General features: G+C 45.3%; 1 protein-coding gene across 3 annotated transcripts in view; it reads right to left on the bottom strand.

Moving 5' to 3' along the window:
• Positions 1-220: 220 nt before the first annotated feature.
• IGDCC4 (immunoglobulin superfamily DCC subclass member 4) overlaps positions 221-24081 on the bottom strand; it is a 178991-nt gene continuing 155130 nt past the window's right edge. For all 3 annotated transcript variants that reach the window (XM_044980919.1, XM_044980920.1, XM_044980921.1), the window contains 2 exons: positions 7717-7869; positions 221-3040 (listed from right to left, as the gene is read on the bottom strand). In XM_044980919.1, coding sequence (XP_044836854.1) covers positions 2510-3040; positions 7717-7869 — 684 coding nt within the window. In that variant the 3' untranslated portion in view covers positions 221-2509. The remainder of the gene's footprint in view (positions 3041-7716; positions 7870-24081) is intronic.

The raw sequence follows: 24081 nt of genomic DNA, 5'->3' as shown, positions 1-24081 counted from the left end.
CATCCACGTTAACAAAACGGAGGAAACAGGGGCCTTTGCAGACTCTTGTCCACGACAGTCACTGCCAACGGGAGAAGTGGCATCTTGAGTAGCTAACAGGGCTGCCTGTGGAGTCCAGGGTTACCCTTTGCTCACAAGGGTGATCCTGTATCACAATCTGGACTGAGATGTAAAAACTTTTTACAAAGCCTCAGATCAACACAAAAGTCTCCATGATATTTTTCTGGCTAATTCCAATGGAAGCAGGGTTTGGGGATTTTTGTTGTTTTTGTTTTGCTTCGCTGTTTAACCAACAAATGGCTAAATCCTAAGAAATGCTGAGCATCTGCTCAGCACCCGCAACCTCCAATGAATTCAATGGGAAGTGCAGATCCTCAGCACCTCTCAGGATTTGGCCCAGTCTGCAGTGTTCGCTATTCAGAGCTGCATTTTGAGAATCTGAAAGCGACCCAAGACAGGGTAGGAATTAAGGGAAACTGACTCCTTTCTTTTCAATGGGTCAAGCGGAGAGAAATGCCCTCAGTCAGAAGAATAAATGAGATTATATAAAATCTGTCTGGGATCATTCAAGGTGCTATTTGAACAAGAAAGAACAATTTTTTTTAACGTGGCCCTGTCCTTTTAAGGGGATGTCCACGCTCTGAGCAGCGAGTGCGAATCCCAGCGCGACGAGACGGCCCATCGACCTAGCATGCTAAAAATGGAGCGGAGTGCGGTGCAAGAGGCTAGCTCCGTGAGTACGCACCTTGGTCTGTAGTCAGGAAGGCTAGCTCCTCCCACAGCTCGCCTACCCGTGGCTACACCCCATTTTTAGGGCGCTAGCTTTATGGCAGCTAGTGTAAGCAGAGCTGATGCGTGGCGGAAGGCATGTGGGGTCACATGCTCCCTTTCCCCTTGCAGCTTGGCTTGTATGGAGCATGCTCGCATGAATGGAGCATGCTCAGTAACATTGTTGAAGCCGGCTGCCCTCACTCTGCCCCCCATATCGGCCGGCACAGGTTGTCTCAGTGTAAGTCAGTCTCCTCGAGCAGGGAAGCGGACGTCCCCACTCGAAGGCTAGACCCAGCCTAAAAATCCATTTTGGCCAAGATTGTCAGAAGCGACTTGTGATTTTGGCTGCTGAATTTGAGCCACTTTAAAGGGACCTGATTTTCAGACACTGTTGTGTACCCACCCTCAGGCAATCTGGTCTCTTTAAAGTGGGGATTGGTCCTGCGTTGAGCAGGGGGCTGGACTAGATGACCACCTGAGGTCTCTTCCAACCCTGCTCTTCTATGATTCCATGTCTCAAGCTGGGCCCTAACAAGCTGACGCTCCCCAAATCCCGTTTGAAAACGTCAGCTCTTCATTTTCTTTACCAGCGTGAGCCCCCTAAAAACAAACCGCTGCTAACCATCGCCCCATTGGAGATGGCCTTTTTGTGCAGCACGTGGTTATACGGCCAAACACGCACGACGTGCCCGTCCTAGGGCAGGTGGTCCTGCCGTAACGGATTCCAAAGAAACGAAAGAGCGAGACGTCAGACCTGCAGCACTATTCATTAAAAAATAGTCAACAACCAGTGCAAACATATTCTTTAGAAAAAGGCAGTATAAGAATAAGTTAAAAACTAAAATGGACTATAACAAAAGAGTCAATCTACTGCTTTTTTTTTTTCTCCAACAGACATGAGGTAGTTGTGTTGTTAAGGAGGAAAAAATAAAGAGAGAAGTAGTAAAAATGCTACTCTAGACCACACTCTACTCCACTTTATAAAATTAAATAATATAAAGATGCTCCGAGGAAATAAAAATACATTGTCGGACATTAGAAGGAGAGAGACGTACCTAAAACCATAGGTACAAGAACCTACATAACACAAAGTCCAGCTTGGTGAAGTGACCGAGGTGCTGGAGAAGGTTCTATATAGTACAAGTTGTTAGAGGCACTCGCAGAGTGTGTAATAAAAGGCCACTACATCAGCCTGCTAGTAATATTTACTGTGGTAGTGTACAAAGGGATCATTAAAATCATTTTAACCAGGGGCGAGCGGAGAAGGCGGCTGGTTACGGCTAATTGCCTTTCGGCTGGCGTTTGTCTCAACCCCTTTCGGTGCTTGCTTTGCAAAACGCATCGCAAAACTGAAGAGGGTTAGGCAAGGCTGGGGCCCTCCCCGGCGAAGAGCAACACTGGAGAAGATACGCTTAATGTATCTCCCTCTTTCCACCGTGACAAACGTCCCGGCACTCCCCATCATGGAATAAAAGGAAACAATGGCACAGGCTAAGGGCAGAAGGTTCAATGGGAGTTGGACTGGGCCCACAGCAATCTACACATTGATTTATTTCGTGTGTATTATGGGCTGTTCACCTGTCTAGGAACCTGAGCCTCTGAGGTACTGAGCACCCTCTTTCCCCCATTGAATTCACTGCGAGATGAGGGCACACAGTATCTCTCCGGATCTGGCCCCCAGTAACTCACACCTACTTCTTCTAGCTCTCCCATGGTCAAAATCAGATTAATTTCCTCTTTAATGGTTATGGACATGGGTCACGTTCTCAGATGCTGAGGATGAATTGATTAGCGCAGAGATACTACACAGGGGGGCGTCTTGCTGGCCTGTGGGAAAAGCTTGGCACTTGACTGGCTGTACGTTCCCTCTGCCTTCTTGGAGACAGTCCGAATCCCCGCTTTCCATAGAGTCCATACTTTCTCCGTGCCTGTGGAAGCCATTGGTGAGCCCATGAGGGCCGACGGCTTCCATTTTGTTAGTCTTTCTGTCAGTACTTAACAAGGCATCCTGGGTCTGAAGCTCAGGTTTGCCTTGGCAGTCCACTACCGCTTTGCTGACATTCTGCTTGGTGTTTGCTGAGGTGTGAGGGGGATGCTCATCAGAGGGGACATTTTCTGGGTTGTGATCCTCAGGATCCATTTCTTCAGTGTCCAGCGTGTGAAGCTGAGAGTCACAGTCTCTGTCAGAGGCTGAGAAATCGGAATGGACGATGACCTCGGCTTCCACTTGATGGAGGCTGATGGGTGGTTGATTTTTCATTACTTCATTCTGTTAGTAAGCAGAAAGCAAAGGGAGAAAGTGACTAAATTCAGATCATTCAGTCCCTGGATCCTGACAAATGGAGAAGCCCATGTTTAACCGGGAGCACGTGAGTAATCCCTTGATTTCAATGGGCCTACGCACATGCTTAAAATTAAGCGTGTCTTTATATGCCTCACTGGATTGGAGTCTTAAGCACTGCTCACGCTGTAACATGAGCAATAGCCAAAGACAGAATGGCTTTATGGCATAACAGCTTTGTTCCTCTCAGAAACAATGCAGACAACTTTTCCAAGCTTCTCTTTTCAGGTCTAAAGTCAAGAGATGCTATTTTAACCCAACCAGATTTTCCAAAATGCCAGCTGAGTTTAATTGCATTTTCCATCAGCTTTTGGTAATTGATGTTGGAAATAAAGCATGCAGCTCAGAGACAGAGCTCACTGTATACCCAAAACCAAATACGTCATTTAAAAAAAATAAACATCAGGCTGTGTCATTTTAAAAGACAAACAATCTAACAAAAGCCTATTCAGATCAATAGCCCAAAGCATTCCCGGGCATTTGTCCACATGGTTTTAGACGGTTGTGATTCCATCAATGATTTCAGGGGGAAAAAAAAAAAAATCTGGGTTTTGAGCTTGGCAAGTGAGCAAGGTTGGAACGGCTTTCCCAAGACTGTATTATAAAACGGAGTTGCAAATCTGAAGTCAACCCCCACAGGGCCTGGCATTCACCTCCCCAGTGTGGACTGCCGATCCCCAGTCCAGATGCTAGGCGCAGAGCGCTCATTTACAACAGCGAAGGCGTTCTCTCAGGAATGGGCACAGTGGGCATAACAGAATTCACCCTGTGAACTGGGCAGGAGGACTATGTCCAGATATGTGTACTCTGCACTTATACAGCGCCGTCCGTAACAGGCCCTCAAGATGCTTTGGAAGCCTCACAACACGTATAGCTACAGGTGGGGAAACTGAGGCACAGAGTGGGGCAAAGCCTTCCACAGGTTACCCGGTGAGTCAGCAGCAGAAAGGTGGCTAATAGTGTACAGTGACAGTAAGTGGCTGGAGAGCAGTATGGCCAACCCCAAGCATTCAAAAATAATGAATCAGGTTCCAAAAACTAATGAGAGTTTAAAAAATGAAAAGCGTGGGGTTTCTTTTTATTTGCCTTTGGGTTTTGAGCCTTGAGCGTTCATTTTTTCAAGCACGAGGGGCTCGAAATGTACCTTTTATATTTTAAAAGTAAGCTGAGATTCTCATATAATCACATGACTCCAGGAATTGGGACATTAAGAAAAAAAAAACCCAGCACATATAGCAACCATGAAATTGTGAGAGTTGGCAATGTTATAACAACAACAGTAGTAATAACTTGCTCCGACACAGCACTTTTCATCAGTAGATCTCAAAAGGAGATTTTTACAAAGGAGGTGAGCATCATTACCTCCATTGTGGAGCTGGGGAAACTGAGGCACAAAGCATTGTATTATCTTGCTCACAGTCACCTAGCAGGCCAGTAGCCAAGCCAGGAATAGAACCCAGATGTCTGGAGTTCTAGTCCAGTACTCTGTCCACAGGGCGACACCACCGAGAATAACATGGATGCCTTCAGATTCTTAAGGATATTCCCCAAGTCCTTAGCTATCAAATATTGAAATTGGAACACGTACATTACAACAATTCCACAAGGCCCGCTCCCTCTAGAGACAAAGGCTGAGATTTTCAAAAGTCCTAGTGATTTTAGGTGCTTAAAGGGACAGATTTTCAGAAGGTGCATGCTCAGTACTTTCTAATTATCAGGCCCCTTTGCCGCATCTGAAGTTGGGCACCCAAAACACGGGGCACCCACGCTGACTATTCTCTTTTGAAAATGTTGGCTGCAGTGTACAAGCAGAGCAACATTCGCTAGTTACCTTAATCCTATTTTGTAATTTGCAAAAGCTGTTACAAAACAAAGCCCTTAGAATCGGAAAGAACAGAACGATTTCACTCATGCAACATTTAAACAGTGTCCTGTGTTCTTGGGTCCTTTGCATTTATTTTTAAGCAGGGAGTTACTATATTAGACTAAAATTTGTTAACTAAGCAGATTTCTCTGTTTTGGAAGCCCGTAGAGAGTCTCCTAGACAATTAGCTTTGAAATCTTTTCAAAGTTTATTGCCTTTGCTGGTTAACAACTTCACTTCCTGAAAGGAAACAATCCAAAACAAGGAAATGAACTATCCTATGTGTAACTCTCCGGCTTCCTATTTAAGCCAATTTTGTGTAACATTTACATATTTTAACACTCCTCTCCTTTTGTTGACAAACTCTGATGGGTAGCTAAACTGTGATGTAAATGACACTCTATAATGGGGTTGTAAAACATTGTCTCAACTCTCTACACAACATTAATTGCACCCTGTGTATAACTGATTTTCACTCTGCTATCTAGGAAGGAAGCATAGGATAGGAGGAGGTACTTATTAGAGGAGAGAAGACAAAATCTTAAAGCAACACCAGGCAAATCTCTTGCTTTACCGAGTCAGCTGAGTTTATATCGAATTGCTTCAATGGAGCCTTGACACAGAGATGATGATATTAGCAGCTGCTTAACTGGAATAAATCTGTATTCCCAAGTTTGAGAACACAACATCAGAAATGTTAATGTTGATTTTCAATAAGTCGTGGAACACTGGGGCAGTTCTAGACGACTGGAACAAAGCAAATGTGCCAATATTTTAAAAAAGATAAAAGGGATGACACAGGTAATTATAAGGCTTGTCAGCCTAACATCGATCTTGGGCAAGATAATGGAGCAGCTGATATGGGACTCGATTAATAAAGAATTAAAGGAGGGTAATGTAATTAATGCAAATCAACAAGCATTTGTGGAAAATAGATCCTGTCAAACAAACTTGATTTTTTTTTTTATGAGATTACAAGTTTGGTTCTTAGAGTAAAAGCACTGATGTAATACATTCAGATTTCAGCAAGGCATTTGACAGTACCGCACAACATTTTGATTTAAAAACTAGAACTATATAAAATGAACATGGCACACATTAAATGGATCAAAAACTGGCTAACCGATAGGTCTCAAAATGTAATTGAAAATGGGGAATCATCGAGCGGGTGTGCTTACAGTGGGGTCCCGCAGGGATTGGTTCTTGGTCCTACGCTAGTTAATATTTTTATCAATGGCCTGGAAGAAAATGTAAAATCATCACTGATAAAATATGCAGAAGACACAAAGACTAGGAGAGGGGTCAATAATGAAGAGGACAGGTCGCTGATTTAGAGTGATCTGCATCACTTGGTAAACTGGATGCATGCAAACAGAATGTGTTTTAACCCAGCTAAATGTATATGTGTACATCTGGGAATAAAGACCGTAAGCCATACTTACAGGACGGGGGACTCTATCCTAGGAAGAAGTGACTCTCAAAAAGATTTGGGTGTGGTGGATAATTAACTGAACATGAGCCCCCAAAATGACTCTGTCGCCAAAAGAGCTAATGTGATCCTTGGGTGCATAAAGAGGGGAATCTCGAGTAGGAGCAGAGAGATTATTTTTCCTCTATATTTGGCGCTGGTGCGACTTCTGCTGGAATACGGTGTCCAGTTCTGGTGCCCACAAAGGATGCTGATAAATTGGAGAGGGTTCAGAGAAGAGCCACAAGAGTGACTGAAGGATTAGAAAACCTGCCTTACAGCGATAGACTCACATGCTCCATCTATTTATCTTAAAAAAGAGATGGTTAAGGGGTGAGTTGATTACAGTCCATAAGTATCTACATGGGAAACAAATATTTAATAATGGGCTCTTCAGTATTGCAGAGAAAGATAAAACACAATCCAATGTCTGGACGTTGAAGCTAGACAAAATTCAGGTATAAATTTATAATGCTGCAAGTAATTAACCATTGGAATAATTTTCCAAGGATTTTAAAATCAAGATTGGATGTTTTTCTAAAAGATCTGCTCTAGGAATTTGTTTTGGGAAGTCCTATGGCCTATGTTATGCAGAAGATCAGACTAGATTAACACAGTGGTCCTTTCTGGGCTTGGAATCTATGAAACCTGAATTTTCTCCTGATCTGTAGACGAAGGATAATGGAAATTAATTTACACTACCTTTCAAAGGAATTTAAAACAACCCTTGATTTTTGACTCTTTCTATAAGCAAAAATGCAATTCCTTCTCCAGGTTGGAATAAAATAGATCTTAATAACTCTCTATGCTGGGTATTGTAGATCCTAGCTCAGTTTATGTGTAAGTTTACTGCACTGCTACATAAAAAAAACAATTCTGTTTTCTGGAGCCTGATTTCTGCTCCCCAGATGAGACCACGGCAGCCTCTCCACCTCATTAACAAGGAATCTGCTCCACTCCCTCCTTGGCCACCGATTCAAGACCACAAGGACTGAGGAAAGTAAGGCAGTGAGAACAGGGGGATTGCTGGACCTCTGAGAGAGACACAGAGGACTTCCTGAAAATAAAAACTTTTCCCCACGTAAGCGAATCACACATGACATGCAGTGATATACTTGGGCAACGGAACAAAAACCATAATCAGCAAACTGAGACGAACTCTCTGGGGTAAATATTTTCTCCTTCTCTACAAGCAGGGAAAAGACGAAGGGACACATAACAAATGTACCGTAGTGCACAAGCAACTGACACTAAAATACTGAAAATACCCACCGTAACAGCGTTGTACACCAGGGCTTGTAGCAAAAGCTTTTGTCCTGCATTAGAAGGTGGCTTCAGTGTTCCATTCACAGCAGCAGTAGGCTCTTTTGTAATGGCATCTCCACATCTTGTCCAGTTCTGATTAACTGATTTATTCCATGTAGACTGCAGAATAAAAAGGAAAGCCATGATCAGATTCTTTCTGAGACACAGATTTGTATCCTTCCAAACCTGAAAGAACAGGCAGTTCAACACAAAGAAGCTGGAGAAATGCCGTATGGCTTAAAAATGTCGGTTAAATGCAGCCAACACACTTCCAATGACGTCACAATAACACTAGCCCTGACAAACTGACATTACCACCACAGAACATGGGGTTTAGTGCACTGATTTGTTATGGTCCGATGTAGAGCCAGGGGCGGCTCCAGGCCCCAGCACGCCAAGCGCGTGCTTGGGGCGGCATGCCGCGGGGGGCGCTCTGCCGGTCACCGGGAGGGCGGCAGGCAGGCAGCCTTCGGCGGCATGCCTGCGGAGGGTCCGCTGGTCCCGCGGCTTCGGTGGAGGCACGGGACCAGTGGACCCTCCGCAGGCACGCCTGCGGGAGGTTCACTGGAGCCATGGGACCGGTGACCGGCAGAGCGCGGCATGCCGCCGTGCTTGGGGCGGCAAAATGTCTAGAGCCACCCCTGTGTGGAGCAAGTGGATAATTGGGATTTTCTTAGCTCTGACCCCAAAATTTCTAATACCGTTCTTCCTGTGACACATTACGAGAAGAGTTCATGCTCCAAATCTAACATGGGGTCTCTGCTGATTTCACAGATTTCAAAACCAACAGGATGCAATGTATCAGATAGCACCACACTGCATGCATCTTCCTTTTGAAGACCTAATTCAAAGCCCTTTGAAGTCAGTGGGAAAATGATCTTTTATCTCAGTTGGTTTGGCATCAGACCCTACTGCATGTACATGCCAAGACACTAGTGGGTTGGAGGCAGTGGGAATAACACTCTACACTTCAGTAGCTACCTGCCTATAACAATCTCAAAGCACTTTATACAGGTGGATAAAGATCTCCATGTTACATATGGAGAAACTCAGGCACAGAGAGACTAACTGACTTGCCTAACATCTAATAGTGGCTCAGTAGAAAAGTTAGGAATAGAATGTAAGTCTCCAATACGACACTCTGCCTCTCTTTCTTAAAGTTCCTCCGTGAGTTAGAATCTTTTAGCATTTTATTATTTGAGCTTTTCCATTCTGCATGTTTTATATAAGGAAGGATCCCATTTTGGGCCAGATCTTCAGCTGATCTTCTGTCCAGCTCCCTCTTGCGTGTGCATATGCAAAAACTGCACACTCACATCTATTCACCCATACTTTGCAAGTACAAAAACCTGCACGGACGTCTTGAAATGTTTAACACCTATAGAACGTGCACCTGCAAACTCCATTAAGGTATTTCAGGGGTACATTTTAACCCTTGTGCATGCAGAGGTGTTCAAAGATGTAGGTAAGCGTTTGCACCTGAAACATGCAGCTCACATGTGTTTGTGTGTGTGTGCGCGCAATTTTGTATGTACGCACATAGAGACTGAGGGCTGAAAAATCAGGTGTTTTATATCAATGAATTCTGCTACGAATCTCATCCTAGGAAACCTGGCAGTAGCAAAAGCAGATGAAGCAGTTGGGTTACTTTTGAAATGCACTTTAATAGAAATTGTTACACCTTGGCCAATTTATATTCAGACACTTCGTTAGCAAAATGGTTAACAACATTCAGCAGCCGCTACAATCGATACATACACGCAGTGGTGACAAGTTAATGTCAGAGTTCTGTGTATTATACCAACATGGAATGGGCTAAGCCAATCAGAGGGCAGGGATGCTGCATGGCTACTGACTCACTGATGGACATCATAATTTTTGGTACTCGCACACTATGCAAATCCTTACACTCTCGTTGGCTACTGCCCTTAGAATTCACCATCTGCATGCCCACAACAAACATGGCTGCCACAACTTCTCATTTCATCCAGCTAACAGAAGAAGAAAAACCCAATTACGTCACAAAAACATCTCATTGTTAGACATTTCAGTTTAATAACCGCAATGCAAAGTGCTTCTTCTGGGCTAATGCTTTGATTCTAAGTTTAAAAAAATCTCAGTGCACAACTTATTTTAAAAAAAGGCAGGAGGGGAGGAATAGCTCAGTGGTTTGAGCATTGGCCTGCTAAACCCAGGGTTGTGAGTTCAATCCTTGAGGGGGACATTTAGGGATCTGGGGCAAAATCTGTCCGGGGATTAGTGCTGCTTTGAGCAGGGGTTGGACTAGATAACCTTCTGAGGTCCCTTCCTACCCTGATATTCTATGATTCTAACAAGCCACCTTGGAGTTCCTCAGCTCACAATACAGTTATCACCTCATAAATAGGAAGTACCTTCATATTATTGTCTATTCATGTTATTTCACAGTAACAACACAGTAACTTTTCTGGAAGAAACAGTAACAATTATTGGCTATCTATGAGAATAAGCAATATAATATTTTCATTTAGGACTATGAATGTTATTTTGAGAAGTAACTTTACCATAGCAATTATGGACAGTTACCCATAACACATCAGCTAATTCTCTCCAGCCCTGCCTGTTATTATACTAGCTACCACTAGTCCCTCTCGACGTTTTAACTACAGTACTTTTTGTGATGGAAGGATCTAAGCCAAAACTCGAGTTCTAACGGTGCATCATTAGGATTATTTATCTACCGCTGTAAGTGCACAGGGCTGCACAGTTACAGAAAGATGACAAGTAATGAATTGGTGCCCTACTTTGAAAGGCTGCCTGGAACAACTGGTTAGGAATTTATTTTCCTCTTTCATGAAAAATTTCAATGAAAAATATATTTTTTTTATTTTCATTGAAATTTTTCTTTGAAAGCTTCCATGGGATTTTGTAAATGATGCTTTTTTCAGCAACCAAAAATGGGAGAAAAAAAATAACAATTTTGTTTCATTTTGTCAAAAAGCCAAGTTTTTACCCTAAATAAAAATTAAATGAATTTCTTTGCAGCAACTGTTTTGGCTAGGAACGACATAGGACAGCAGGTGGGTCACTGTGACAGCTATGGCAATTTCCTGCAGTATCTTTGGGAGCTCTCACTGTACTGTTTATTTATTCCAGTGGTCTGGGGATTGTCTGTAGCTCCATGGGAACCACAGACCCCCGGGAACTAAGAACACTGCGAGGTGATTAGGCATATTCACTCAGGGTATAACACCTCCACAGAGGTACCACACCCTGGAGAGGCTCATATATATTGGTTCAACCTGGATTCTCCAGAGACCAACAAAGAAAGGACTTTGGATAAACTGCCTGAGTTTAAACAGGCTTTCTGATCCACCAAACAGACAAGACCTTCTGTCTAAGGAGGGCTGGAAGATTTTGGCCTACTGAAGCCCCATAAGACTGATGGGTGACTTCTGGTAAGCTTTTAGTAGGCGAATAGGAACGCTTACTGTTGCTATTATGTTTTCTTTGTAACGTTTTCATCTTGAAAAGAAATGTGCTTGCTTAGACCAGGTCTACGCTGCAAACTTATATCGGCATAACTACGTTGCTAAGTATCCGTGTTAGTCTGGATCTGTAAAAGCAGCAAAGAGTCCTGTCACACCTTATAGGCTAACAGACATATTGGAGCATGAGCTTTCGTGGGTGAATACCCACTTCGTCGGATGGGACTCTTTGCCGCTTTTACATTGCTAAGGGGTGTGAAAAATCCACACACCTGAGTGACACAGTTATACCAATCTAACCCCCAGTGTAGACAGAGCTATGTCGACAGGAGAGCTAGCTACCGCCTATCGGGGAGGTGGATTAACTATGCCGATGGGAGAAGTTCTCCCGCGGGCGTAGTAGTGTCTTCACTAATGCGCTATAGCAGCGCAGGAATGAGTGATGGGAACAAGCTAGCAGTGACATTTGAGTTGAGCAAAGAGGGTGGGAGGCCATGCAAGAGAAAATTAGAGCCTAGATACAGAGAGAAGCTGATTTATGGGGAACCTTCATGGTGGGAGAAGGGAAAAACGTGGATTTCATTGTGGGAGAATGCATCAACTCCCCACCGGGAGAAATGTTGGGCCAGAAAGAAACCAGGAACAGTTCTAGCCTATTGAAAATTAATTCAGTGACAGAAACAAATGGCCTTGTTTGGAAATCAATGGATCTTTCAGCACTGTCTGATGGCATCATTCACTTTGGTGATTGGAACAATCAGTATTCTGCTCTATGGAGAAAGACTCACCACACAAGGACACTAACAAGGCCCATTCAAGCTGAGGTATGTATGAATGGATTGCCTGCTTAAAGTTAGAGCCCAGGGGAAGAATGTGGTAACTTCACCAATACAGGGGCACAAAATCTAGGGGTGGGGTGGGGGGTTTAAGCAGACCACCAAGCTATTCTTAGTCGAGCTTCAAATCCCCCAGGCAACCAGTGTTACCTTTTTGTAGATCTAATTAAATTATATGGGCTGAATGCAATTTGTTCTGGGTTCTCTTGGCTTCCCCTTGCAATAAACTGTTGAATGCACACCTCTGTGCATGGGAAATGTGTGCCTTTAAGAGCTCAAATTATTTTACAGCTCAGACTCTTAGTTCATGGACAGAGGTAATTTCTTTGCAGGGCTTGATTTTACTGGGCAACCTTGTGTTTATGTGGACACACCTTGTTACTAAAAGCTTAGTGTGGTTAGAGCAACTCCTCTTTCTGGCTCGGCGGTTAAGCAGAAATGTAGCCCCATTTTTTCTTTGGTGGTCTGTTTGTCCCACAAAGAATAAATTCGCTGAGAACTGGAGAAGAGCATGGCGGGAGGGAAAGGAAGCTGTACAGTTTAAATGGAGGAAAATCACTCTTCTTTTCTCTCTCTCTCTCAATCTAATCCCCCAGTGAGTATATCACAGAGCCTGTGTCTAGCTGTAAGAGCAAAGAGGCTTCTGACACCAGTGTGGCCTTGTATGAGTCATCTGACCTCCTTGTGCCTCAGTCCATCTGGCTGGAAATGAGGTAGCAACGGAGGACCAGATGTTGCACGTAAGCCGAGCATTCCAAAGTCAGTCACTTACAAAAAGTCAGACATTAGACCAGGTTGTCAGGGTTGGCATCAGGCAAATAAAAACAAAATGCTCATGTACATACTTAGGAGGTGCTGAGCACCCTCGGCCCACTTGGACTTCAAACAGCAGCTAAAGGCGCTTAGCACCTCGCAGGATAAGACCTCTCTAGATAATAATTGCTTTGCACAAAAATCTCTAGGGCCAAACCTTGCTCCCACTGAAGTCCCATCGCTACAGGATCAGGCCTGCAGAGACCAGATATAAAAGATGTTGTTTATGCAGCAGTGAGCTTCAGAAAGAAAGCTTGTCAAAGCAAAGCTGTGGCTTTCAGGTGCTTGTTTTCAAAACTGGAAATATGCTGATCATGGTGACAGCATCTCTGCTAACGGTCACTTCCCGTCCATTAACAATACAGTCTATTCTGGACCAATGCCCCCTGCCCCTCTCCCTTTCGTTTGGGTCAGCGATAATTAAACTAACGGTGAGTAATGAGAAAACAGACAAGTGATCACATATAGCTGGCTGGGATGAAACACAATAAGGAATATTAATAAATGAAACAGCATTTAATTACACTAATTTGCTCCTGCTGCCATCTGAATGGCTTTCTGCAGATAGGTCAATGCTGGTGGATTATGAGCTTTTTCCAGAGAACATATCATTACTGAACAAATAAAGTCTGGATGTTTCAGACTAGAAGGTATACACTCAGGGGTAGGCAACCTATGGCACGGATGCCGAAGGCGGCACACGAGCGGATTTTCAGTGGCACGCACACTGCCCGGGTCCTGGCCACCGGTCCGGGGGGCTCTGCGTTTTAATTTAGTTTTAAAGGAAACTTCTTAAACATTTTAAAAACCTTATTTACTTTACATACAACAATAGTTTAGTTATATATTATAGACTTGTAGAAAGAGACCTTCTAAAAACGTTAACATGTATTACTGGCACGCGAAACCTTAAATTAGAGTGAATAAATGAAGATTCGGCACACCACTTCTGAAAGGTTGCTGACCCCGGTATACACACACGCACACCACCATATGTGCTGTTATAGATATCTGCATGCACGCACACGCTATCAGAGATACCTGCACATACACAATACCCCCCCATCCCTGGCATACTTGCACGCTCTTTTTGTAGACTTCCTGTGCAAACCAAAAATGTGGAAAGAAACAGCAACCCCGGTGCAATCCTCAAAGGAGCAACTGCTAGCGGAAATGTCAATCTGCCATGTTTACATAGGTTTTGATGACTGTGGGAACAGACTGCTCAGCTCCGGCTGAAGTTAGCTGTGATGAAGAGCAAAGGTTTTTTGTACCAGTTTGCTATTTGCAACAACCAAACAAAAACCCCCATCTGCTTCACCAGGCAACCGTAATCCATGTTACTCAGGCAGGTTCCATTTACAAAAAAAATTCCCTCCTAGGGAGCTAATATCTCCTAGGTCAAGCACTTGCAATTAGCTCCAGGTCTGTTTGTTAAAGCTTAGTTTGAGAAGGCTGGGGGAGAAGTTGCAAGAAGTCAGGAAAATGGTCTCTGGACTTTTACAGTGTATTAGCTAAGGAACGGAGTGTCAGTCTCAGATTTAATTTAGAGGGGCAAAAAATCACTCTCTGAATAATAAACTATTCAGTTCAAACAAGAGAATGAATATGTAACCATCTTCCAATAAAGGGCCGACAGCAAAGACATTTCAGTTTCAGCTAAACTCATCAAAGCAAATAAGACTTTCACTGTAACCTCTTTGTAGTATCAGCAACTGCTGGTAAAAATGATATTGGTTCATGTTTCCTTCACCAGCAACAACTTGTGATTTCCTGCAACTCTGTTAGCTGGGGATCCACACTTAGAATATGTACATAGCCATTTATACGCCGAGTGCCAAAGGAGTCTAAAGAACACGGCCTCTCACAACATCAGCACACCCTGAAACAGTATTTGCTTTGGGACCCCATCTGTTTAGACTCAATTTAAATCCCATCATGCAAACATACAGACATCATGGTAAGCAGCAGGGATAGAACCCAGGAACATTGGACCCCAATACAAAAAAACCCTCAGGCCTCTACCACTTGAGTTAAAGGAGACTTTCTGTTAGCTGTCAGCAGGAGTAGGGGTCTTATTTAGAACCAGTTGGAAAATGTCCCTCTCAGCAAATTACTCAAATGAAAAAAAGTGGCCAAACTACATCTCCCATGATGCACCAATCTCTACCCTCTTCCTGAGCCTCTCTAGTGCATCATGGAAACTGAAGTCCACTGCAGAGCATGTCCTATTAAGAAAAATGGAGGCATGAGGCAGCCAAACTACAACTCCCATGAGAGACTCCAGTATTGTCTCCAAATGAAAAAAATAAATGTGGTGTTGGTGTTGAAAATGTTTGATTTTTGAGTATTAAGTGTTTGGACGAAGCGTTGCCATGGAAAGCATATACATTTTACGAACAATTTCATTTAGCCAAAAACAATTTAGACAGAAAATGTTCAATCTGCCCCACCCACTAGAGGGACACAGAGCCGTACCACCCTTGGCCACTACATTACAAGCATCATTTATCACCTGTCCTGTTGGATACCAAAGGTAGTGGTGTTTAGGAGGTGCATTTGGGAGGGAAAGGGAGCTGTGTTATTCCCCCGATGACAACTGGAAACCAGCATTTGAAGAAGACACACTGCAACACAGACAAAAAACTATCACAAAACAGGCATGACCCTCCTCTGGCTGAAGCAGCTGCCAGCACTATGCAGGAGCGCCACCAACTGGCCTCTGCTGACAGCTCACCTGCAGTAGCAACCAGCTCTCATTACAGTTGAGCGGTTCAAATGTTTCTTTATAAGCAAGGAGAAAGGATGGCCTTGTGGTTAAGGTACTGGGCTGGAGAAGCATGTTCAATTCTTGGCTCTGCTAGAGGCTTCCTGTACATAGTGTCTCTGTTTCCTCATCTGCAGCATGGGTATGATACAAGTATTATATTAATACTTTCTTTCTCCCTATCTGAAACTGTAAGCTCTCTGGAGCAGGGACTCTCTCTCACTGTGTGCTGATCTGGAACCTGGAGCAGTAGAAGCTCCAGTCTCAGTTGGGGCATCTCAGGGCTATGACAATATCATCATAAAGAAAAATCAAAAGGGAAAGCTGAATACTAAACCAAGAGCCTCAACATGAATTAATGGAGAAAGAACCTCCATGCACTGAGAGCAGCTTCCTGAACGCAGCTGTAACTTCAAGTGCAAGGCGTTCACAACACCACCCATTTCTGGTTGAACGATTAAAGTCCAAGAGCTGATTTGCTAGTTTTAAAAGGTCACGTAGCCTTGTTACTGCCAAGAGTAATTGCAGTGGCAACATTTGTTAAGCCCTGAGCTGTCAAAAGATCCTGATCAAGAATAATCCCAGATTGCACATACAGAGCATGTTTCAGCTGGGGATCTCAAAGCATTCTAAATCAAGAAAGCTCTGTGATAACCCTGTGCGGCTGGTAAATGTTATTAGTTGTATTCGTTTTGCAAATGGGGGATTGAGGTACAGAGAAGTGAAGTCACATGTTTGCATCAGTGGCACAGCTGGAATCAGTACTCCAGAGTCTGTGTGGCCAAGTGGGTAGAGCATTGGATTGACACTAAGACGACCTGGGTTTTATTCCAGGCTCTGCCACTGCTCTGTTGGGTGATCTTGGCCAAGTCACCTCATAGCTCTGGGCCTCAGTTTCCCCGTCTGTAAAATGGCACTAATGATGCTGAGCTCCTTGAAATCTACTAAGGAAAAGCCCCATAAAAGAACTAGATCTTATTACTGGCAGTCCTCTGCCCCAACCATTAGACCGTACTCCCTTCCTGTTAATGTCAAAACCAGGATGGGCTGGATAGCTCAGGGGTGAATGATGCAGCCTTTCTTCTCTAGTTAAATGACCTGAATGAAAGCTCATTTCACTGAGCTGTCCTGGGTTATCTCATTTCAGTTCCTAGGACAGGAATTCACATCCCCACTAGTTATCTGGTGGCATTCACAGCACAGAGGGTAAGGAGTGACTGGATTGTGGAGACTGCCCTAGTCTCCTGTCCCTACGTCCAGCTTCCTGCAACGGGGTCTTGCTTTAAAGCACATAGGCGTGGCAGGAAAGTCTGGCCTGCCGATGCCATTCCCTGGAGAGCCAGGGGATTTCTGTCCCCAAGTGATGCCCATCTGGCAATTGCTATAATTGAATATCTTGCAGCCCAGCTGTTGCACAATGATCCAGAGCTGCAAGGATGGATGGATGACGCAGTTGGCGAGAATGTGCACTGCCATGCACAGACCCGGGTTGGGGGACAGCCTGGGGGATGTCACTCCTTGGTCGGACCTGCGCTGGAGGCAGGGGAAAGAGAGGGGAAGGGCAGAGTGCAGCATGCAATGGGCTCTTGCATCCCCTAGTGGCTGGTTACAGGCTTGGAGAAGGAGAAGAAGCTTGCCCTTCCAGCTAAAGTTTAATTGCACTGCTCTGAGATGTTGCGATGAGGGAAGAAGTATCCTTGCACAGAGCCCCAAGTGGCTACAAAAGCCTTCTGCTCAGCAGGCAGGAAGGCTTCAATTTCAAGTTACTGCCTGAGAAACAGACAGCTCCCTCGGAGTAGGCGTTAGCAGCATCCAGCTGGACCCAGAACAGGGACTTTGTGGTGCAAGAAGTCAGGTTGAATAGCACTTTGGAGGGATAATGGGGCACAGAGCCTTTTACCTCTGGGTCACTAGCCTGAATCCAGAGCAGCTACCAGTCGCATTGCTACCACCCTGAGGGCTGTTTGGTGCAATGGGCTCGGTGGGTCTCAGCCCAGTTCCCGGGGGATGGGCACCCACATCACAAAAGCCACCAGCCCAACTGGCCACCTTGTTGACACCCTTAAGCAGAGAGGCCAGCACAGGGGGGAGAGATGGATTGACCTCCCCCCTGTCAAAGGTCAGGCTGGAGGTAGTGGTGGGGAAAGGCGGGGAAGCCGAGGGTGGGGAGGTGTCACGAGCGTTAGTCCTGTTCTGTGGGATACCACGTACGTCTCTGGGGTGGCACTCGGCACCTCCCACCCGTGCCGTGGCCTCGCAATGTTTACTAGAAAAAGCAATATTTAAAGAGAGCGAGAATTGCCTGCAGTGTCCCTTTCATCTGGAAAGGGATCAGGTCACCCCCAGAGCCAGCGGTGCCTCCCGGGCTTCACACGCAGGCTTGGAGAAGATGAGCAAACTCTAAACTGCGGGTGATGGTGCAATTTCCTATACAAACCAGACTGGATCTCTACTCTGCTGAGTGGGGCTTCCCTGGGGTCATTGGTCTAAGTCCCCCACTTTCCTATTGTTCTGCTGCTTTCCACAGCCTCACTCGCAGCTCGGAGCAAAAATCCCCACAGCACAGCAGAGCTCAGTCTGTGGCCCAGTGGAGCAAAACTCACCGTGAGACTCTTCCCTCCACTCCGATCTCCGTGGCTCCTAGCCGATGTATTCACGCTCCCTGCGGCGGGAGTATCTCATGCAAAGAGCGGCACAGAGGATGCCATCTGCAGCACACAACAGCCGATATATTCTGGGATGTGTTCTGAGCCCCATCTCCTGGCACCTTATTGATCCATTACCTATTTACATTATATAGGGACACGGAGCACTCCTGCAACAATTTGGATGCTATCTCGATCTCTGCGGTTACATGGCTTCTGCCAGCCCCGCCCCTTCATTCAGCTGTTCACCTGAGTACCGATGGAGTTACAGCGTAGCGTCCGTGCCACGCTAACGCCTGAAGAATTTTTCTGTCATGGTCTGTTTCACGCTACACATTTCAGAGAGAGAGAGAGAGAGAAATGAGGACAAGCCAGAAAGAAGAAGAATGCTTCCCAGTCTGACAGCAGCGTCCATCGGAGGCTTGCCAATCACTATGCAAGCCTTAATGAATAAAGCTCTTTTGGTATTTACAGGACTCAGTTTCTGTAGGATGGGAAATGCCATGGGAAATGTAACAGTTGCAAAGGAGACATGTCCTGGTTTTAATGACGATTAGGAAAGTAGCATTGTCACCATTTTATGGATGAGGAAACCAAGGTAGGATAAGTTAAGTGACTTGACAAAGGTCATTTAAAGAATCTGTCAGAACTTGCAACAGCGTCCTCATCTCCCGACGCACAGCCCTGAGCTGTAACTACAAGGCCTTGACTCTCTCCAGTGACCAAAGAGTAGACAACGACATCTGCTGGAATTCTGGTCCCCATTTTCTAAGTGACGGTGTCCAGATGTGCATGCTCCTGAGTGCACGCACGCAGCACTTGGGGCGTGCTCACAAATTGCGTGTAAGCGCACAGGTTACGTTTGGAATTTTGGAAGCCTTTGTACAATCCACTAGCTCACTCCATGCCGTGATGTCTCCCTCTGCTCCCCATGTCCGGCAGCTACAACAGCCTGCTACTTGCTGCCTGCTAAAGGAGCGGGTAGGGTTTTGTGCATTCAGCACTGAAGATCCTAGTGCAATTGACACTGATGACCATGCTCTAGATGTACGCAGCCAGGCTTCATCACATGTGCACTTTTGAAGACACGGAGCCTTACATTTGTATCCATTTCTTTGTAACAAAATAAAGCCCTGATTCTTCCAGTGAAAACCGTCCAACACACAAGCAGGGATTCAAAAAATTCCATTTCTTTAGGATTCAATGGAGCCCCCTACCAATCTTGAAGTCATTCCAATGGGGGACGGGGGCTGGTAGCTACTTAGTGGTGTTGCCACCACATGATACTAAGGGGTAGAGTTAGAATTCAGCTAGGGAAGAGGCTAGAGTCGTTTATGAAAAAAACCCTAAACCTGAAATAGGTTAATGATCATTGTAACGGTGACGCCTCTTCTCTGTCCGCACCACCACAGCATCTGGGCCCCTCAGACTTTATTCACCCGTGTGGCAAGGCATGCTCATAGTCCCATTCTGCAGAGGAGGAAATTGAGGCACAGTGAGACAAGTGACTTGCCCACAGTCACTCTGTAGCAGACCAGGGAACTCCCATGTCCCAGTCCAGTGCCCTAACCACTGAGCAATCCTTCCTCTGTTAGGAGCTTGTTTGTCTCCCCTCAGGCACAGCTGGGCATTGGAGATGCGGGGACACGCCCCACACCAGCAGGGGCTCTGTGCTTGGCCGGGCTTAATGCCTGCTGGGACACCTGGGAGCACAGCTGCTGTATCAGCCTTTTCCCTGTCCCGTGCGAGGTCGGTGCCGTGGGCCTGTGCAACTGGGGAACAGCACTAGCACTTCACCCCCTGGCAGAGGCTAGTGCCACCGGGGAAAGTAGGGCCCCGATTCAGCAAAGCACCTGCTTGACTTTCCGCACACGCCTCGTTGCTGAATCAGGGGCCAGCACTGCAGAGTTTACAGGACACTGATTGTGTCCAGCCCCTGGCATGGGGTGGGGTGTGCAGGAGAATCCTTGCACTCTTCCCTCTTGCACACCCATGCTGGATCACGCGGAGATAAGCCCCGAGAGCAGCTCTGCAGAGAATACAGATACTTAATCTATCCGATCTGCTGGCAGATTTCGTTCCAAGCATGTGCACTTTTCCTTGGCATCCTTCAGGATAATGCACACAGTTTGCTGTCCAGTGGTGACACGGATGCCCCAGAAATATATTACTGACTTTCTCAGAGTACAAGAACCAGGAAGTTACTGGCTGTCCGAGCTTCGTGGTCATATCTCTGGAGGCTGCACTCTTCTGGCCTATCGAGACTAACGCTCCTGCATTTCTCCTGCTCACCACGCCCAGGTGGAGCTCCAATATAACTTCATGGAGGACTCAGGATTTCTGAAGACTAGGAGCAAATCCAAGGTGCTGCAGAAGACAGCACAGCACTTGAATAGAAGCATGTACATCCGCATGGCATAGACAGTCCAACAATGCAGGCAGCAAGGTCCTGCTGAGCTGCCAGAAGCGATGGCAGACTGGGACTGAAAGTGAAACCCTGGATGTAGGAGCATTAACCAGCCTCCCCACTCAGCAGATTAAATTACGGCCAGACCGTACACCATGCAAACCTTTGATCTTTGATAATCCATCTGCCGAACGCCAAGACAAGACTCAGATACTGAGATTCTGAGGCCTTAAACTCTCTGAAGACAAACCCTGAACAGACCGTGATTGGCATCCGGGCTCCTTTGGGGAGCATATCTTGCGTTTCTAGGGATTAAATTCCCACTTGGGCAGTATCTGGATTTATCATCCCCAAAAGGCAGGAGGAAAATGAGTCAATTGGGCAGAGAGTTTTACCTCCAGGACCCCAAATCAGAGATCAGGAGCTAAGTAACTCTTCAAAGAAAAACATGCGTTCCTCATTTAATGGAAAGGGCTGTTAAAAAAACGGGGAAAAAAGCAACCCAACCCTTAGCTACTAACACTACAAGGAACTGCGATTGCTACACAGGAAACCTCACGCGCTCTCCTATTAGTCTTGATCTGATGGAACCTCTGGGAAACCACGGTGAATCGCTCTGACCCTTGTGACGGTTAAGGCAGACAAGAATGTGGAGTATCAAAAAGAATAAGTCTCCGCATTCTCTAGCGAAACAGGCAAACTCTCCAAGGCTGGGCTGCAGTGCCAGCCTCTCGCACGTCTCCCTTACTTGGCACTTAGATTTGATTAAAGTTTGCTATCATGAATACACCTTAACACCAGTGACATACAAGCATCTGATTGATGCAAACATGAAATCCCGTGTGCTCACAATGCGCCTGTTTCACTCACCCTCCTAATTACCTTACACACTCTCCCCGGGTTACAAAGAAAGACATAAACAGATTAACTAAATTAGGCCAATTAAAGGTTCCCTAATGGAATGAAATGCTTCAGACAAGCTTGAGACAGAAAAAGGGGCAGGGAGAAGAGAAAGACGAGGCAACGTCAGGCAAATTACACAGCGCTCAGAGAACACCTCCGAACGTACAGATCCACAAATAAAAGCATAAGCTCCCTTCAACTGCATTTGCCTTCCTGATGTTTGCTCTTCGTGAACATGCTAGTGAACTTGATGTTTATAAAAATCACATTTTAAGTTAATACTGCGGAGAGTATTTGTAGAAAGCAGAAGTCGAATTGGTGAATGCAAATATTTGCATTGGAAACCCGATCGTTAATCTGTGGAATTCGTGGCCACAAGATCTCACAGAGTTTAGCAAGATTCACAAAGGGATTGGAACCTGAGAGCATCCACAATATCAGACAGGACAAACCATTTTTCTCTATTAAAAAATGTATCTCAGATATTTCTCGATACAAGTTCTCCAATCCAGCATTCTGGTTTTGCTTTCAATGCTCTCTTCTGTAACAGGTTGTTTTCAAATAAATGGAGAATCTCATTGCTTCAGTCCAAAGAGAAACTGTCGTCCTCTTTTGCACTTCACCAACGACTACTTCAACATTCTCTCATAGATCAATGGATTCAATGGCCAGAATGGACCATTATGATCATCCAGTCCCAACTCGTGCATAATACAGTCCCTAGAATTTCACCTCATCATTCATGCATCATGTCCATAACATCGGCTTGAGCTAAAGCGTCTCTCTTTTGATTTACTGATTGCCACAAGATCCTTGTGCAGTTACTTGTCTTAAGTGGAAAGTCAAGTTTCTTGGTCATGGTCATTAAATTGCACCAGGCTTGCACCTGAACCAGAGTTATGACCGGACAGACAACAAGGTAGAGTCCATCATCATCTTTCTTACCGAAAGGCTGGAGGAAGTTCTCCTTCGTTCAATCACAACATGCTATTGTGGGGCCTTTTGATGGACACACATGCTCTACAGCAGGGCTCAAGGAGCTAACCCAGGACCTGATTAAGATTCTGATGAAGGCAATGGGAGTCTATTGACTTCAATGGGCTTTGGATCAGTCCTATCAATACCAGAGACTGGTCAAACCCAAGCCCTGGTCCAGAATACCATCAAACTTTGAGGAAGCCTGGAGCCAAAGCGTAGGAGATTTAACAAACATCAGCATCTGTAACGATATTGCCACTGGCCCATAGACATGCCAAGCAGCTAAAACCCCCAGCACAACTCTGCATGTCTACCCGCCTTTGAAGAAGGGGAATCACTCTGCAGAATCGGCATGGCTGACCGTCAACTACAGTAAGGTCTGGCTTTCAGCAGAATCCTTATGGGAAAGTCCAAAGCTAGATAAGGAGGACCTTTCTATAAGGTATTTTTTTTAACCATCGTAGAGAATGTAACGGAGAATTACATCCCTCCTATAGAATGCCACAGGACGAGAAAAGCTAAAGAAAGGATATTAAGACTCTTTTAAATGTTATAGGTTTAATTTCTAAAAATCCCTATTCGTTTTCTACAGAACTCTGTTTCATCTCACCCCTATTAAATTCTATAGGATGATCGTGTTCTGGTCCTAATGGATTCATATTGGTGCTAAGTAGAGGGTGAGACCTTTTTCCCTTGTCTCTCCAGCAGTGAAGGCCACTAGGACATTTGTATTGAATACAGAGGCCACAGTAACAAACCCTGCCCTGCCTCTATTTTGGGCACGAAGGACCTGGATGGAGCAGAACCAATGCAGTTCTGCTGGGAGCAGAACCTCTCTACTCTACAGCACAGAGCTGTGCTCCCTGGAAATGAGGTGGAGCTGGACTGAGGCAGAAGCAACAGGTCACAAATCCATAACTATGGAGATCCATCCATTATTCCATCCTTCCCCAAAATGGGATCATTGCAGCCAAGGAATCTACTCCTGCCTTGAAGCTACAGCAGCATCCATGGGTCAACGTCACGGGAGCTCAGCAGACTCAGCTCTGAGACTCTCGCCTTTAGAAGGTGTCTTGTAATATATCAATGGAAAGCTAACACCACACTGGCCGCTCCAATCATTACCAAATGTACGTAACAATGCTGTATGTGACATTATGGATATTCTCTCTTTTGGAATCTGTAAACAAACCAAGGAAGCAAAAAAAAGGTTTTTTTCCAGACAAAGGAGAATGGCCAGCACCTCTTGGACTCAACGGCAAACAAATCAAGCCAGGTGTGCCAAGAACACTGGGCCATTCATTTGCATTGCAAAATCCCAGGAGACTGCAAAAATTAGCATGGTGTCATCTCCCTGGAGGACACAGAGAGCTGATCCCCCAGGACAGTTTCTTGGCTTTGAAACCAAAGATTAACTTGAGGCTATCAGGACCTGCTGAAAGACATGGGGGTAACCATCACAGAGGGACGGTGGGATACAGCATCCTTCAAGCCTTTGAGAGCTGTGTCCTATTAG

This window comes from Mauremys mutica, chromosome 11 (genome assembly GCF_020497125.1).
Source record: "Mauremys mutica isolate MM-2020 ecotype Southern chromosome 11, ASM2049712v1, whole genome shotgun sequence".
Lineage (NCBI taxonomy): Eukaryota > Metazoa > Chordata > Testudines > Geoemydidae > Mauremys > Mauremys mutica.
This window is presented reverse-complemented; position numbering and strand designations above follow the sequence as displayed.